This window comes from Borostomias antarcticus (assembly GCF_949987555.1).
Source record: "Borostomias antarcticus genome assembly, chromosome: 6".
Taxonomy (NCBI): domain Eukaryota; kingdom Metazoa; phylum Chordata; class Actinopteri; order Stomiiformes; family Stomiidae; genus Borostomias; species Borostomias antarcticus.
In genome coordinates, this window is record NC_140239.1 from 2,387,112 (window position 1) to 2,404,530 (window position 17,419).

The following is a 17,419-nucleotide window of genomic DNA, read 5'->3' on the forward strand; positions in this document are numbered from 1 at the left end:
AACCAATCAATCAATCAACCAATCAACTAATCAATCAACCAATCAACCAATCAACCAATCAACCAATCAACCAACCAACCAACCAACCAACCAACCAACCAATCAATCTCGACACAAACGGGGCGTGATGGGGGGGCGTTTCTATCTGACCCACCCAGCTCGTTCTCGGAGGCGGCCCTCATGGGCGTGATGGGGGGGTGGTCCCCGGCGTCCGATCCTTTCCTGGGCCGGTTGAGGCCGTCCGCCAGCAGCGCCTTCACCTGGGGGAGGGAGGAGCAACCGCCTCAACAACCAGGCCGCTGCTCACTACTCTGGTTTGTGTGTGTGTGAACAAATGACCAGTGAGTGAGTGAGTGAGTGAGTGAGTGAGTGAGTGAGTGTGTGAGAGCGAGCGTCTGTCTGTCTGTCTGTGTCTGTCTGTGTGTGCGTGTCTGTCTGTGTGTGCGTGTCTGTCTGTGTGTGCGTGTCTGTCTGTCTGTCTGTCTGTCTGTCTGTCTGCGTGTCAGTGTGTGTGTGTGTCTGCGTGTCAGTGTGTGTGTGTGTCAGTGTGTGTGTGTGTGCGTGCGTGCGCCTCGTGTGTCCCTCACCTCTTGGGCCCAGAAGGGGTTGTTAGCCTGCAGTCGGAGCGCTCCCTTCAGGTCAAAGTTTTCGTGGTACTGCGTGGTCTCTGTCCGGGGGTAGCTGATGTACCCCTGGGTGTACAGGCGCTCGGCGATCTGCATGGTGTGCTGTGGCCCCATACCTTAAACATCCACAGACAAAACAAACATCTCTACCAAGACCTGCATTTTGGAATTGTCCCAAAGAGAAACTATGCCCTATAATTGCCCGGTAACACTTAACAATAAGGGTACATTAATAAGCATTAGTTAATGCATTATTAAGCATTAAGTAACAGTTAACTAATGTCTCTATTAACCATTTACTAATGTTATTTATGTTAACTAAGGTTAACTCACCTAACCCTAACCTTATCTAAGGTATTAATTAACATTAGTAACCTAACCTAACCCTAAATAAGCATTATTTAACAGGTAACTAATGTTTTTTGTGACCCTTATTGGAAAGTGTGACCGATTGCCCTATAATAAGCCCTAAAATTGTCTCACCAGCACTAAAAACATGTAAACAATCCAAAAAAATTAAGCATGAAAAATAAAAAATGTCTACACTGTCTGTTGCCATAAAACAAACACTTAAGGGAAAACGGTTGATATGGGAAGTTCAGTTGACTTTATTAGTACCCGTAGGTAGAGAGAGCAAATGTTATTTTGTCTGGCGACCGTGAAAGTTTCTCTGAAGCACCACAGTGGCCCCCGCCACACTGTCCTCAAATGCCTCGGGGGGAGAGGACACAACACCGAAGAAGAAGAAGAAGAAGAAGAGGAAGAAGAAGAGGAAGAAGAAGAAGAAGAAGAAGAAGCAGAAGAAGCAGAAGAAGAAGAAGAAGAAGAAGAAGAAGAAGCAGAAGCAGAAGAAGAAGAAGAAGAAGATTACCTAGTGCAGAACTGCCCACGCGCAGCATCTCCACCGTGTTCAAGGCCTGGGGCCTCTGCTTGGCTTTCTCCTTCTTGCTCACAGACTCCACCTAGAGGGCGGGGTGGGAATGACAGGTCGGTCGGTGCAACGTGTTGAAGAATCGTCTGTGTGGGTGTATTGTGATTAAAATCAAAGTTTGAGAGCATTAGATTCACGCTCATGCAGTCACTCGATGGCAACGTGAGCTTAATGCCTTGTGTGGCCCCCGCATGCGGATCCTGATTATACAGCATCATGTTCTGTAGCCTGTGACGTCGCCAGCGCTATTACCATTGTTTGATATGGAAATGAGGGAAAAGATGGGGACTGGTGAGGGAACCTAGACTGGTCCCACGTGTTGAGGTCTTACCCGGGCTTCTCGGGACGTCTTGGTCAGGTTGACGAACATCTGGCCCACCTCCCTGTCGAAGACCCTCACCCTGTCCCAGTCCAGGGTCAACGGGCTGTCCTTCCCCTTGAACACCTGCAGAACACAGACCCTCGGACCTCAGCACACGCCCCGAGCACCGGGGGCTTATATTTCAAACGGGAACCTTAAAGGTACACTTCGCAATTTTGGTGATGATAAACACGATGAAAAACACCTTGATTTAAATTCGGTAATATAGAGATAATGTAATATAGAGATAATGTAATATAGAGATAATGTAAACCGGTAAGAGGAATGAGAACTCTGTGGTGACTAGTAAGACCTTAGTTTGGTTATGATGAGGATGGACAGATGAACCAGTCTCACTCCATCTCACTCCCTGAGCCATATTCCAAAAGAGTCCTTGAGTAAAATGTCAAGTTGTGAAATCACTGATGCTACTGCCGACGCTACCGCCAACGCTACCGCTACTGCTAATGCTACCGCTACTGCTAACGCTACTGCTACCGCCAATGCTACCGCTACCGCCAACGCTACCGCTACCGCTACTGCTAATGCTAACGCTACTGCTGACAATACTGCTAACGCTACCGCTACTGCTAATGCTAACGCTACTGCTGACAATACCGCTGACGATACCGCTAACGATAGCGCTGACGCTCACCTTGGCCTGGATGACCCAGTAGGTCTCGGGTTTGAAGGACTGGATCTTGTCGTGGCGCTCCACGCAGAAGCCCAGCGTGGGGGTCTGGCAGGGGCCGAAGGAGATCAGCGACGAGTCCAGGTTGCCGTATTTCCCCTGGAAGTACTTGGTCTGGAATCTGCAAGCACCACAGTAACGACACAACTGGAAAGAGGTTCAACACTGGGGAGACTTTAATCAGTTGACACTGATTAAAAAGGAACAAAAAAGTCTTCATTTCCTTACAAAACTAAGGAGTTTGGGTCTAAAGCCTTGGTCCTGTCAGTCTACCTGGTCTGTCAGTATACCACGTGTGTCAGTATCCCAGGTGTGTCAGTATACCAGGTGTGTCAGTATACCAGGTGTGTCAGTATCCCAGGTGTGTCAGTCTACCTGGTCTGTCAGTATACCACGTGTGTCAGTATCCCAGGTGTGTCAGTATACCAGGTGTGTCAGTATACCAGGTGTGTCAGTATCCCAGGTGTGTCAGTATCCCAGGTGTGTCAGTATCCCAGGTGTGTCAGTATACCAGGTGTCAGTATCCCAGGTGTGTCAGTATACCAGGTGTGTCAGTATACCAGGTGTGTCAGTATCCCAGGTGTGTCAGTATCCCAGGTGTGTCAGTATACCAGGTGTGTCAGTCTACCAGGTGTGTCAGTATCCCAGGTGTGTCAGTATACCAGGTGTGTCAGTATCCCAGGTGTGTCAGTATCCCAGGTGTGTCAGTATACCAGGTGTGTCAGTATACCAGGTGTGTCAGTATCCCAGGTGTGTCAGTATACCAGGTGTGTCAGTATACCAGGTGTGTCAGTATCCCAGGTGTGTCAGTATCCCAGGTGTGTCAGTATACCAGGTGTCAGTATCCCAGGTGTGTCAGTATACCAGGTGTGTCAGTATACCAGGTGTGTCAGTATCCCAGGTGTGTCAGTATCCCAGGTGTGTCAGTATCCCAGGTGTGTCAGTATACCAGGTGTGTCAGTCTACCTTGTAAAGGCACAGCCGATTCGCAGGTCCAGTTCCTGGCGGGCGTCGACGGACAGCGCTTCGTTGCGGTTGGGCTCTCCCAGGCAGTTCATGGCGTTCCAGATGTCCGTGTCGGTGATGGAGCTGAACTTGGCGCGGTAGACCTGGCGCTCCACGCCGTACGGCTTGTTCATCACCGGCTCGATGGCGTCCAGGACCTGGACGAGGAGAGAGGGGGGCCACAACGCTCACTCAGAGAGGCAGGACCTGGACGAGGAGAGAGGGGGGGCCACAACGCTCACTCAGAGAGGTCGGGGATGAAGGCGCAATGCTGATAGAAATAATATTGTTACATATTGAGTCAGAGTTGGGATATATGTGTGTGTGTGTGTGCCAAACTTTTGACTGGTACTGTACACTACCGTATGTATATATATATATATATATATATATATATATATATGTGTGTGTGTGTGTGTGTATATATATATATATATATATATATATATGTGTGTGTGTGTGTGTGTGTATATATATATATATATATATACACACATATATACATATATTCAATACAGACAGCCTTCAATTGGAATTACCTCAAAACATATGTTCTCGCCCTCCTTGTCGCAGTCCAACCACAAGACCACATAGTCACACCCTTTGGCTTCGACCTGTAGAAGGAAGGAAGCGCACAAATGATTGAGTTACATGACGTATTTAACGCTCTATTAATCTTGGTTCTTTGCATATTCTTTACAAAACAAGGTACTTGTATATTGAGATGAATCCCATTGACTAGAATACTAGTTTTTAGGTTTATATTTAGACTCTTGGAGGCCATTTTCCTGTAAAAAAAAAAAAAACACACAAAAAAACGCCACTGACTTGTAGGAACTTGACCATGTTGAGTTTGGGATTGGCCTCCTTCTTCTCTGTGGGGGCTTTGCTGAACAGCTCAGCAGGGTCAACCTTGTCCCAGTTGTTGTACTTCCCTGTGGACGACACCGAGAAAGAGCTTTGAGAAGTCAACTACAGGCAGCAGGACAAAGCTGATGGTGGATTTGAGAAACGGTAGTCTGGGGCTGTTCGCTTTGCATTTTAGATGTGGTCAAGGCGAGGTTACGTCCGCCGGATGACAGTTTTGGAGTAGGCGGGCTCTAGATAGTCTGGGGACCAATCGCTTTGCGTTTTACTAAGGCGGGTCTAGGGCGAGTCTAGTCTGGGGCCTGTCTCGTTCGGTGTTGTTTCGCCGGTCTAGAGCAGAAGCGCGATGACGCATCGCATAATCATCCAGTCTGGACCGGAAGAAGAACAGTTGTTGTAATGTTTTTACTGTAGGCTGCACATGGTGACGTTTCGAGTAGATAACATTCACGATGGCATCACCAGGTGTAACACCGACGAAAATTGTAAAAGAAGATGCGAGGAGAACTACCGGTTAAGGAAAAATAAAGCAAGCGGATGTTGGAGGCGGGCTCTACAGGCTCGAGCCGGATGATGGGGGCGGGTTTAAGGCAGTGAAGTAAATAGATACCAGGCTCTCCTCCCCGAGTAAATAGATACCAGGCTCTCCTCCCCGAGTAAATAGATACCAGGCTCTCCTCCCCGAGGAGAGACTGGTGACGCGAGGCTAGGGAGAGTCGCATCCGCCGGATGACAGTTTTGAAGTAGGCGGTCTCTAGACAGGATCTGAATCTGATAGTGGACGTAAACCGGGCTCTCGTCCCCCGAGGAGAGACGCGAGGTTAGAGAAACATACATCGGGAGTGGATCTAGGGACGGACAAACCCACCTATGAAGTCCAGGCTCATGACGTGGCCACACACCGAGGTCATCTTGAAGCGAGCGCTCTGGCCTTGGAAGCTGCAGATGTACTCGTGCACGGAGCATGCTCCGTTGAGTCCCTTGCGACTTGAGCAGCTACCTGTATAGAGCGCCAGGAGAAAGATGGGTCAGTATTCGCCCAACCTACTACAAGATGAAAACAACTACATCGTGAAGTGTTACGAAAATTGTGGTTTGGTTGGGCACAATATTTCTTGTTGATTGGTATTAATAACGTGTCACTTAGAACTGATTATCGTATATTGTGCCTTAGGATAGATTTGTAGTATGCCTACTTCCCTGAGTAGTCATTACATAAAACTGTAGGTAAGTAAGTAGATTTTATTTCTATAGCACCTTTCACAGGACAGGGTCACAAAGTGCTTTACAACGTAATAAAAGCACTAAAATAAAAATATATATAACAACAACATCCTTAGGGCGTTGTTTTCACATTAAAACAGACGTTTGAAGTGAAGAGCTGGTCTGAGTTGAGTTTGAGTTTGTTTGGAGGTACTCCTTATCAGACTACTATGGGGCAGTTATGGCACAAACAACACAGGTGTGAGACATTTGAGAAGGACAGTCTGACTCTGTGCCCCTTCATCATGGGACAGAGAGGGCTCTTCATTTGTCCCATCATAATTGTCACAACGATTCAATAGGAGAAATCATCTCAACATTTCTTATGAATGTGTCGTCATATTTATTAGTGTTGAATCTGGCTGATGTGATGCTGCTATGCCATCCTACACTTGAGATGTAGTCTTGGCTACACGTCAAGATATCACACCAGGTGGAGGATGGGATTAGTTATAGATATGGCTCCAGGTGGTTTAGTTATAGATATGGATCCAGGTAGTGGTTTAGTTATAGATATGGCTCCAGGTGGTTTAGTTATAGATATGGCTCCAGGTGGTTTAGTTATAGATATGGCTCCAGGTGGAGGTTTAGTTATAGATATGGCTCCAGGTGGTTTAGTTATAGATATGGCTCCAGGTGGTTTAGTTATAGATATGGCTCCAGGTGGAGGTTTAGTTATAGATATGGCTCCAGGTGGTTTAGTTATAGATATGGCTTCAGGTGGAGGTTTAGTTATAGATATGGCTCCAGGTGGTTTAGTTATAGATATGGCTCCAGGTGGAGGTTTAGTTATAGATATGGCTCCAGGTGGAGGTTTAGTTATAGATATGGCTCCAGGTGGTTTAGTTATAGATATGGCTCCAGGTGGTTTAGTTATAGATATGGCTCCAGGTGGAGGTTTAGTTATAGATATGGCTCCAGGTGGAGGTTTAGTTATAGATATGGCTCCAGGTGGAGGTTTAGTTATAGATATGGCTCCAGGTGGAGGTTTAGTTATAGATATGGCTCCAGGTGGTTTAGTTATAGATATGGCTCCAGGTGGAGGTTTAGTTATAGATATGGCTCCAGGTAGTGGTGTAGTTATAGATATGGCTCCAGGTGGAGGTTTAGTTATAGATATGGCTCCAGGTGGAGGCTTAGTTATAGATATAGCTCCAGGTGGAGGTTTAGTTATAGATATGGCTCCAGGTGGTTTAGTTATAGATATGGCTCCAGGTGGAGGTTTAGTTATAGATATGGCTCCAGGTGGTTTAGTTATAGATATGGCTCCAGGTGGAGGTTTAGTTATAGATATGGCTCCAGGTGGTTTAGTTATAGATATGGCTCCAGGTAGTGGTTTAGTTATAGATATGGCTCCAGGTGGAGGTTTATTTATAGATATGGCTCCAGGTGGAGGTTTAGTTATAGATATGACTCCAGGTGGAGGTTTAGTTATATATATGGCTCCAGGTGGTTTAGTTATAGATATGGCTCCAGGTGGTTTAGTTATAGATATGGCTCCCGGTGGAGGTTTAGTTATAGATATGGCTCCAGGTGGAGGTTTAGTTATAGATATGGCTCCAGGTGGTTTAGTTATAGATATGGCTCCCGGTGGAGGTTTAGTTATAGATATGGCTCCAGGTGAAGGTTTAGTTATAGATATGGCTCCAGGTGGTTTAGTTATAGATATGGCTCCAGGTGGTTTAGTTATAGATATGGCTCCAGGTGGTTTAGTTATAGATATGGCTCCAGGTGGAGGTTTAGTTATAGATATGGCTCCAGGTGGTTTAGTTATAGATATGGCTCCAGGTGGTTTAGTTATAGATATGGCTCCCGGTGGAGGTTTAGTTATAGATATGGCTCCAGGTGGAGGTTTAGTTATAGATATGGCTCCAGGTGGTTTAGTTATAGATATGGCTCCCGGTGGAGGTTTAGTTATAGATATGGCTCCAGGTGAAGGTTTAGTTATAGATATGGCTCCAGGTGGTTTAGTTATAGATATGGCTCCAGGTGGTTTAGTTATAGATATGGCTCCCGGTGGAGGTTTAGTTATAGATATGGCTCCAGGTGGAGGTTTAGTTATAGATATGGCTCCAGGTGGTTTAGTTATAGATATGGCTCCCGGTGGAGGTTTAGTTATAGATATGGCTCCAGGTGAAGGTTTAGTTATAGATATGGCTCCAGGTGGTTTAGTTATAGATATGGCTCCAGGTGGTTTAGTTATAGATATGGCTCCAGGTGGTTTAGTTATAGATATGGCCTGTAGGCAGGCAGCTGCAGTAGAGACATGATCTGATTTGCCGAACGCCGTGCGGAGTGTAAACATGGTCCAGAACATTTTCCCCACGCGTTGGAAACTTTACATGTTGGTGGTATTTCGGCAGGACTTTCTTTAGGTTGGCTTTGTTAATGTCGCCAGCCACAATGAAAGCAGCCTCCGGATGTAGAGATTCTTGCCGGTCGATGACTTGGTATAGTTCTTCCAGCACCCGTGTGTGGTGTCGGCGTGTGGGCGAAAGTAGACAAGTGATCAAAAACACCACAGTGAACTCTCTGGGCAGATAGAAGGGTCTGCATTTGATCGCATTTGATCGCGAGGTGATCAAGATCACGAGACCACCCTGTAGATATTGTTTGTACATCCCCACATCACCGGCTGTTGATCAAGGGACAGACACCGCCTCCCTTGCTCTTACCAGAGTCTATTGTCCTGTCCTGGCGATGAATGGAGAATGGAGAATCCCTCGGGTAGAATGGCTGAGTCGGGGATAGAGGGATTGAGTCACGTCTCGGTGAAAACAAAGGCGTTACAGTTCTTTATGTCCCGACGGAAGTCCAGTCTGGTTCTTCTTTTATCCAGCTTATTATCCAGGGATTGGACATTTGCCAGAAGAATACTACAGTAGGAAGCGGAGAACGATCTTATCAGTTCCTCAGCCTGATCAGGAACCCGGCTCTTTTCCCGCTCTTTCTTCGACGGCTCTTCTGCCCCGGTAGCCATGGTAGGTAAAAACCGACCGCAGGGTAGTCTGATGGTGCAGTGCGTGAGTGTGATATATTATGTCCAATATCCAGGAGAGGCTGTCTATCATACTTAATTAGTGCATTACAGGTGTCGAAGAAAATAGAAAATAACATGCAAAAAAACAAGAAAAACGCAAAGTTGAGTGGGACCCCAAGCAACCGCAGCCGTCCACACTGGCGCCATCTTGATCTGACTCTGGGTGGTTTAGTTATAGATATGGCTCCAGGTGGTTTAGTTATAGATATGGCTCCAGGTGGTTTAGTTATAGATATGGCTCCAGGTGGAGGTTTAGTTATAGATATGGCTCCAGGTGGTTTAGTTATAGATATGGCTCCAGGTGGTTTAGTTATAGATATGGCTCCAGGTGGTGGTTTAGTTATAGATATGGCTCCAGGTGGAGGTTTAGTTATAGATATGGCTCCAGGTGGTTTAGTTATAGATATGGCTCCAGGTGGTGGTTTAGTTATAGATATGGCTGCAGGTGGAGGTTTAGTTATAGATATGGCTGCAGGTGGAGGTTTAGTTATAGATATGGCTCCAGGTGGTTTAGTTATAGATATGGCTCCAGGTGGAGGTTTAGTTATAGATATGGCTCCAGGTGGAGGTTTAGTTATAGATATGGCTCCAGGTGGTTTAGTTATAGATATGGCTCCAGGTGGTTTAGTTATAGATATGGCTCCAGGTGGAGGTTTAGTTATAGATATGGCTCCAGGTGGTTTAGTTATAGATATGGCTCCAGGTGGAGGTTTAGTTATAGATATGGCTCCAGGTGGAGGTTTAGTTATAGATATGGCTCCAGGTGGTTTAGTTATAGATATGGCTCCAGGTGGAGGTTTAGTTATAGTTATGGCTCCAGTTGGAGGTTAAGTTATAGATATGGCTCCAGGTGGAGGTTTAGTTATAGATATGGCTCCAGGTTGTTTAGTTATAGATATGGCTCCAGGTGGAGGTTTAGTTATAGATATGGCTCCAGGTGGTTTAGTTATAGATATGGCTCCAGGTGGAGGTTTAGTTATAGATATGGCTCCAGGTGGAGGTTTAGTTATAGATATGGCTCCAGGTGGTTTAGTTATAGATATGGCTCCAGGTGGAGGTTTAGTTATAGATATGGCTCCAGGTGGAGGTTTAGTTGTAGATATGGCTCCAGGTGGAGGTTTAGTTATAGATATGGCTCCAGGTAGTGGTTTAGTTATAGATATGGCTCCAGGTGGTTTAGTTATAGATATGGCTCCAGGTGGTTTAGTTATAGATATGGCTTCAGGTGGAGGTTTAGTTATAGATATGGCTCCAGGTGGAGGTTTAGCTAAAGATATGGCTCCAGGTGGAGGTTTAGCTAAAGATATGGCTCTAGGTGGAGATTTAGTTATAGATATGGCTCTAGGTGGAGATTTAGTTATAGATATGGCTCCAGGTGGGGGTTTAGTTATAGATATGGCTATTTGAAAGCATTTAATTTTGTAATCCCCAAATTGATTGATCTTGTAGGTTTTGTCTTGGTTTTTCAAAGAATTTCCAGATGGGATCATTCTGATCCAGATACCACAAGATCATGATTACAGAATCTGGATGTGCAGTCTTTGGATAGGCCTCTGTTGGTCAAGTAATACATTTCATTGACACACGTGAAAATGTTGGGAAGTGTAAATCAGCATATTATTCATATTCATTTAACAGCATTACTACACAATACATACAGTAGACCAGAATTGCATAATTTGGGGCCGGTCATAACCATCTGTCTGGTATAACTATTCTACCCTACAAAGGCAAAAGACCTTAATGTCATTTTTGGTCGAAAATGTGGACAAATTGTGTTGTTTTTTCGAGAAAATAGTGGGTTATCTTTCCCATAACCTCCAAAAGTGCAATAGAACCAAGGCAGAAGGCCTTAACATCAGTTAAGGTTCTTTGTCTTGGCTTCACGGCAATATGAAACATTAGAATTGAGTTATGGGACTCTGCCTTTCTTTTGTTGTGCATCATATATATATTTCTATTCATGTTCATATTACATTAAGCCAAACTGTGCCATGATTATTAGATGTTATATAGATGTTATCATTATTATCATATAGCCTACTGATTGGAGTCCAGATGGCTGGGGATCTGGTGAGTAAAGAAAGAGAGAGAGCACAGAAACAGATGTCTCTAGATGAGGACCGTGGCCTCAACTGACCTTGCTTCAACAGAGGGAAACTAAACTTTGCATTCGCCTCTAAGAAGAGAGGCTGAACGATGATGACATTGCAGTTTCGGATGAAGATGTGTGACATTCTTGTACTTGTACCTACCTATTTTTCTAAGGGCTTGTTGTTGTTTTTTTTTGGGGGGGGAGGTAATTGAGAATATTTTATTGGTTAATTGTTTAATTTAGAATGGATACTATTGTGGTACGGTCTGTGTTAGGCTACTGTAATATGCAATAATTGAATCAAAGAATGATTAAATATGTGCCATGTATCCTACATGTCTCTACATCCACCTTGAATCCACGCTTGCTCCACCCTTCCAGTGGGATCAGGATAATCCAGATTTTTATCATCAAAACTATCCTAATCTCCACTTTAGAATTATGAAATACATGAAGAACATTTGATCAGGAATCTGGATGGGATTGAATTACCAAATCCATATCCCAATTTAGGAGGATCAGGATCACATATCCATGTATTGAAATACCCAATTTTGAGAGTTAATCCTATCCTGATCATTCTGATCCAGATTGAATGTTGTGAAATACTGGCCCCTAGTGGACGGTTGTTTTAGGTAATAGTCTAGAACAGTGAGTGGAAAGTGGAGTCATGGGTGATAAGCCATCAGAGCTGAAGTGGATCCCAGTTCTTCAAAGAGAACGGACCGTACCAAAGCAAGGAGAACTGAGCTCTCTTTCCGTTGGTCTCTTTCTCTCTCTCTGGTCTCTCTCTTTCCGTTTTTGGAGACTTTAGTTTGGTACTTTTAAAGAGAACTAGGCTATGAGAACGCAGGCGCACAGTGCGTTCATTCTAACCAAGGACTGGGACTGGATGTGCCTCTTCAATCTCTCGGGGCTCAACCTGAAAGGTTAGAGAGCAGCACTGAAGAGAAAATATGAGACCTCGAATACCACCCCCCCCCCCGCTCCATTCATGACGTGCTTGCTTAATGAAATGCCTCTCTCAAGGCTACTTGCTAATGGCGACTATTGTGATGGGACAGCCGCTGACTGAGTGACCAATCACCCCCTCCTCCCTCCCGACAGTGGGTCACCCATTCAAGTCGTTAAAACAAATTTATTCCCTCGGGCATATATAGTGCCATGCTCTGACATTATGTACAGTGCAGCTCTGAACCAAGCCCAAGACAGCAGCCTTCCTCCAGCCAGCCATACCAGCACTGACTCCACTCCCAAAAGCTCCTACAGAACCCAGAATGCAACAGCTCCAGGTGAGATACAACTACAAGACTGCCGACTGATGTGTTGCTAGCCTGACAGATAGGCTAGGTGAAATGTGATGGTGTAGGCTACAGATAGATGATGGATTTTAACTAGCTTAGACTACACTAAAGCTGTGTTCGAAAACGTTCCCTATTACAAGTGAGTGAGTGAGTGAGTGAGTGAGTGAGTGAGTGAGTGAGCGAGCGGTTTCGAACATAGCTTATGAGTCGATTGTACCTGGCAACAATATTGGAGAACTATGCTTAAAGGGGTAGTGTGCTACTTTGGACATTAAGCCCTATTTGTGGTCTATCTACCATGAACCTGAAACACAGACACCTTAATTTCACTGATCGTTCCAGAATTGAGCTAGGAGAGAGGAGATGATCGGACTTCAGGAAAGGAGGAGAAGTGGCTCACTCTCTCCACTTCCTCTCCATGGATGAAGATGCCCCCCCCCCCCCCCCCCCTTCATCAATGGGGAGGAGGTGGAGAGATTGAGCCACTTCAAATTCCTAGGGATGCAGATCTCTAATGACCTGACCTGGACACACAACACGGATGCCATCCTAAAGAAGACACAACAATGCCTCTACTTTCTGAGGTGCCTGCAGAGATGGGGCATGAGCACACAAACACTTGTGAACTTCTACAGCAGCATCATTGAAAGTGTCCTGACTGGAGGCATCACAGCCTGGTACCGCAACACCCCCGCCCATGACAGGCACGCCATCCAGAGGGGGGTGAAGACAGCGCATTAGTTCATTGGCGTGGAGCTGCCAGCCATCGAGGATCTCTACAACCGACGCTGCCGCAGGAAGAACATCTCCATCACTAAAGACGCCAACCACCCCAGCTACCACCTGTTCGCACCATCTCACCAGAGAGACGGAAGATGGCTGACCATCAGGACCGCGAAGGAGAGGTTCCACAACTTTTCTGACGCGGTCCGCAAACTCAACAGCCAACAGCAGCAGTAGACTGACCCTGAAGACACCCTTGGACAGACCCCCCCATCCCACCACCACCCCTACAATCCATCACTCTACCCCCCACCTCGGCCCTGGACCGTCACCCCCCCTGCGACTGTTCTGATGGACCTGTGTCTCAATCCCACTCCCCCCCCATAGAATAGGCAATAATCACTCTGTACAACTGTATACTTGAGTTTCAATACTTGCATCGACAATATTACGGACAGTCACCGTCATCCGTGATTGGATGGTATGTAGATAAGGATCTATTTGATAGCCTGCTAGAGAAATTGTAAATGATGATTATAATATTATATTATATAATGTCTAGCTGCATACCTAAGACTGGAATGAGAATTGGTTAGTGCTGATAAGATAAAGATATGCAAGGACAAGCACTAGCTAAAATTCCAATGTACCTGTTACAAATGGCAAATTAAACTTTCTTTTCTATTCTAACTTGATTGGGTGTTCCAATCCCCAGCTCCACAGTGATAATAATAATACCAGAGCAGCACACAGCAATACTAACCCCCTGCTTCTGCATGGCTTCCTTCCTTCCTCCCTAAGCTCCTCCGTTTGTCTGTGGTGTGCTTGCTGGCCCTGAGCCGGAGCCTGGCGTCACCCCTGGGGGGCCAGTGTGTGGACGAGGCCTTCTGCACAGGCAGCCTAGAGGAGTACCACGCCCAGCTGATCAACCTGCCCAACCGTATCAACGAGCGCAGCGTAGCCGCCTGGAGCTATGTGTGAGTAGCCCCGGGGAAGAGGGTTCTGAGTGGGCTTGCTAGCTTCTCTGGTGGTGGCTACCTCCACCTTTTATCTTTCTCTACACTTGACATGAATACTGGGGAGCTACTGATTTCATTTACAGTGTTTTCAGTTCAGATGGGAGATCAGATGATGTGATGAAATCTCAGTGCTTTTAGTTGATAACTAGGGTCTTTAGGTGTGTGTGCATCCTACTGTTTGTGTGAGTATTATTATGTGTGTGTGTGTGTTTTACACTGCTCTGACATCTTCTTTCTCTGCCTCAGGGAGAAAATCGACTTGAACAGGGTGCCTCAAGTCATTTATGAGGCAAACTGCCTTACCAGCCATTCCTGCAAAGCAGTGGCGAGTGCTTCCAGTCTGGAGACCATTCCCATCACACTGAGGATGCCCGTCCTGAGGAAAAACCCACGATGTGCCACTTTTTCTCTGGAGTTTGAGGCCATTAACATAGCCTGTATATGCGCTACTTCCAGACAGAGCTGAGTCTATCCACGCGATTGTGTACTTTTAGCTTGGGATTTGTTTTGACTGATGTTGTGAATGTCATGTTTTGCTGAAAAGTGTACCAATTAAATCCACAATGTCGCTGACTTGCACTGTTCAACTGGTTGTTTGCCATAAGACATTGGAAATGTCCATTCTTTGTTATATCATCTGTTAAAAGCTTGACACAATCAACTTTGTGTTCATTGGAATCAGTTGAACGCACAACATGCAACAGTATTGCAGCTATTCCAGGGGCCTCATTTATCATTGTGGATACACCCTTTTTCATTTACACCTGATTTTTGCACTTGCTTTTCTCCGCAAATAATGTGATGTATCATGACAACACTCAATGGTAAATATTGTGTATATATCTCACAATATTTCCCATTGAGTTTTGGCATGATACATCACATTATTTGCGGAGAAAAGCAAGTACAAAAATCAGGTGTAAATGAAAAAGGGTGTATCCACAATGATAAATGAGGCCCCAGCTGTTTGCCATAAAGGCGAGGTCTTTACACCCAGTCAGAGTTCACACCATGGGATAGTTTGTTTTTAGCAGACAGATAAACAGCAAGTGTAACGTTAGTCTACTAGTACTGTTAGAGAACTAGTACTGTTAGAGAACTAGTACTGTTAGAGAACTAGTACTGTTAGCCTACTAGTACTGTTAGAGAACCTTATCTAGGTTCATGTAACAGCTACCTACCTTCTTAAATGAGGTGTAACGTTAACTGTTCCATACAATCTAAATACTCACTCACCTTTGGATAATATTTTGGCAATGGACTGAGCCAAGGAAGGCTTCTCCGCCACCATCAACACAGTTCTCATGATGAAAGACTGTGAAGCGACAGCTGTCTACCTAGTGGACGTTAGATGGCTAGCTGACGTTAGCTTAGCATTACAATACGACTCATTTGGTGCTGGCTAAAGTTAGCAACCGAGTTAGTTTGTTGAGAAACCTGCTGGTCTGACCACTGTAGCTACCCGTAGCCAGCTGTGTTGTCTTCTAACTAGTTGACAGTGTAGCTATCAGTGCTAATGCCTCCAATGACAGCACTTGTGGATGTATAAAGCATGCTCGCTGTTAGCATTAGCACAAAGGGCGGCCATGACAGGTGTAGGGGAGGTAGATTTAGTTCCGGGTGAAAGGGATTTTTAAATATATAATGCTCAAATTATACAAATATCAACAATACATCTATACAAAAATAAAACATGTATACGATTAGACAAAAAGAAAAACAACAGAGTTATCTAACAAGCAAAATGAGCACAAAACAATACATATAAAAGGCCTACAGTTCCATCTATCAATCGTTTTCATTGTTTTACTGCTCTGTAGTCCACGTAGTGTTCGAATATAATGGTGCGTTCGTTTGTGGTCGGAGGTGGCAAGTCGCAAGTGGCAAAATACCTACCTCCGACCTGTGTGCATTCAGATATATACCATTATATCACAGTTACCTAGTTATATCTATATACCATTATATCACAGTTACCTAGTTATATCTATATACCATTATATCACAGTTACCTAGTTATATCTATATACCATTATATCACAGTTACCTAGTTATATCTATATACCATTATATCACAGTTACCTAGTTATATCTATATACCATTATATCACAGTGACCTAGTTATATCTATATACCATTATATCACAGTGACCTAGTTATATCTATATACCATTATATCACAGTTACCTAGTTATATCTATATACCATTATATCACAGTTACCTAGTTATATCTATATACCATTATATCACAGTTACCTAGTTATATCTATATACCATTATATCACAGTTACCTAGTTATATCTATATACCATTATATCACAGTTACCTAGTTATATCTAGTGCATTCGAGCAACTGGGGGCTGAGAAACATATCCGAATTTGCGACGAGGAAGTGCGAGTTCATGCTGTGTTTTATTTAATCATTCCTAGTAGCAAGTCGCAATTTGCACCTCCCAGTTATAAACGAACGCACCATTATATCTGATTTCTATTTTGAAATGTTGAACATGCAGGGAAAGAGAACTCGATCTGTCTCGTTCACTCCGTCGATATGAATATGCATGTATCGATATGAATATGCATGAGGGTAGCTGTTCTATTGTGAGAGCATATTCAGAGGAGCACTTGTCCCAATACTGTAGGAAGCGACCAAAGGTAGGCCTACATTCAAACATCCAAACACCTTTAGATTTTAGCCTCAATGACACAAGGCACCGCAATACCGAAACCACCCTTGTTTTTGGATAAACTAAAACTTGATGAACATAACTTGATTTTATAGATAGGCCTACATCTCAATCTTTATGAAGGCAAGCAAATACATAGGCCTACGTCTGGTAGGCTATGCATGAGGCCTATTAGATTTAGTTGACTACAGTGATTTTACAAAAGGCAGTCTTTTATTTGATGACTTTGAAGGCCTTTGATACCGTTGAGCACGTTTCTTTGATGTTGGATTATTTTCAAAGAGTAGACATAATTAGACATAATTAATTACCTTTGCAATAAAGGTAATAGTCCTGTGAAATTAGCTTATGGGACATCACAACATTTTGATATTGGTAAGGGGATTCGACAGGGTTGTCCAATTTCACCCTCATTTTAGTTACTCAAGTCATGGCTTTACATGGGCCTATAAATAAAGGTTTGTTTTTGAGGTATTAAGCTACAAAACAAAGAAATTATGCTCTCAACTGGCGGTTGATACACTCCTTTTGAAAGATGGCACAGAAATTCAGAAAGCTTTGAATTGTTACTCTTGAAGTGTACCATGTTCAGACTATATGTGGAATTCCTGTTAAGCACATGGCTACCTATTTAGATATTACGATCTGCAAAGACCATGAAGTAAGATTAAGATTAAACGTCTCTTAAAAATATATAAAATAAATGTAATTCGTCATTATTGAGAGATCTTTCTTCTTTCTAAACCTGAAGAATTATCCAGATTGCTCCATACAGTGCCTCCCTTGACCTGGATGTCATTACATAT

At 44.3% G+C, this 17,419-nt stretch overlaps 1 protein-coding gene across 2 annotated transcripts in view; it reads right to left on the minus strand.

The window, feature by feature from the left end:
* Positions 1 to 15,284, minus strand: part of top3b (DNA topoisomerase III beta) — a gene marked incomplete at both ends in the record, with an annotated part of 25,175 nt that extends 9,891 nt beyond the window's left edge. The window contains 10 exons of one of the 2 annotated variants that reach the window (XM_084439961.1): positions 155 to 260; positions 588 to 742; positions 1,498 to 1,588; positions 1,889 to 2,002; positions 2,574 to 2,730; positions 3,576 to 3,772; positions 4,154 to 4,228; positions 4,443 to 4,549; positions 5,350 to 5,481; positions 15,162 to 15,284. In XM_084439961.1, coding sequence (XP_084296087.1) covers positions 155 to 260; positions 588 to 742; positions 1,498 to 1,588; positions 1,889 to 2,002; positions 2,574 to 2,730; positions 3,576 to 3,772; positions 4,154 to 4,228; positions 4,443 to 4,549; positions 5,350 to 5,481; positions 15,162 to 15,231 — 1,204 coding nt within the window. Of the gene's footprint in view, positions 1 to 154; positions 261 to 587; positions 743 to 1,497; positions 1,589 to 1,888; positions 2,003 to 2,573; positions 2,731 to 3,575; positions 3,773 to 4,153; positions 4,229 to 4,442; positions 4,550 to 5,349; positions 5,482 to 15,157 lie in introns of both variants that reach the window. The other variant, XM_084439962.1, reaches the window with a different exon arrangement.
* Positions 15,285 to 17,419: the final 2,135 nt, after the last annotated feature.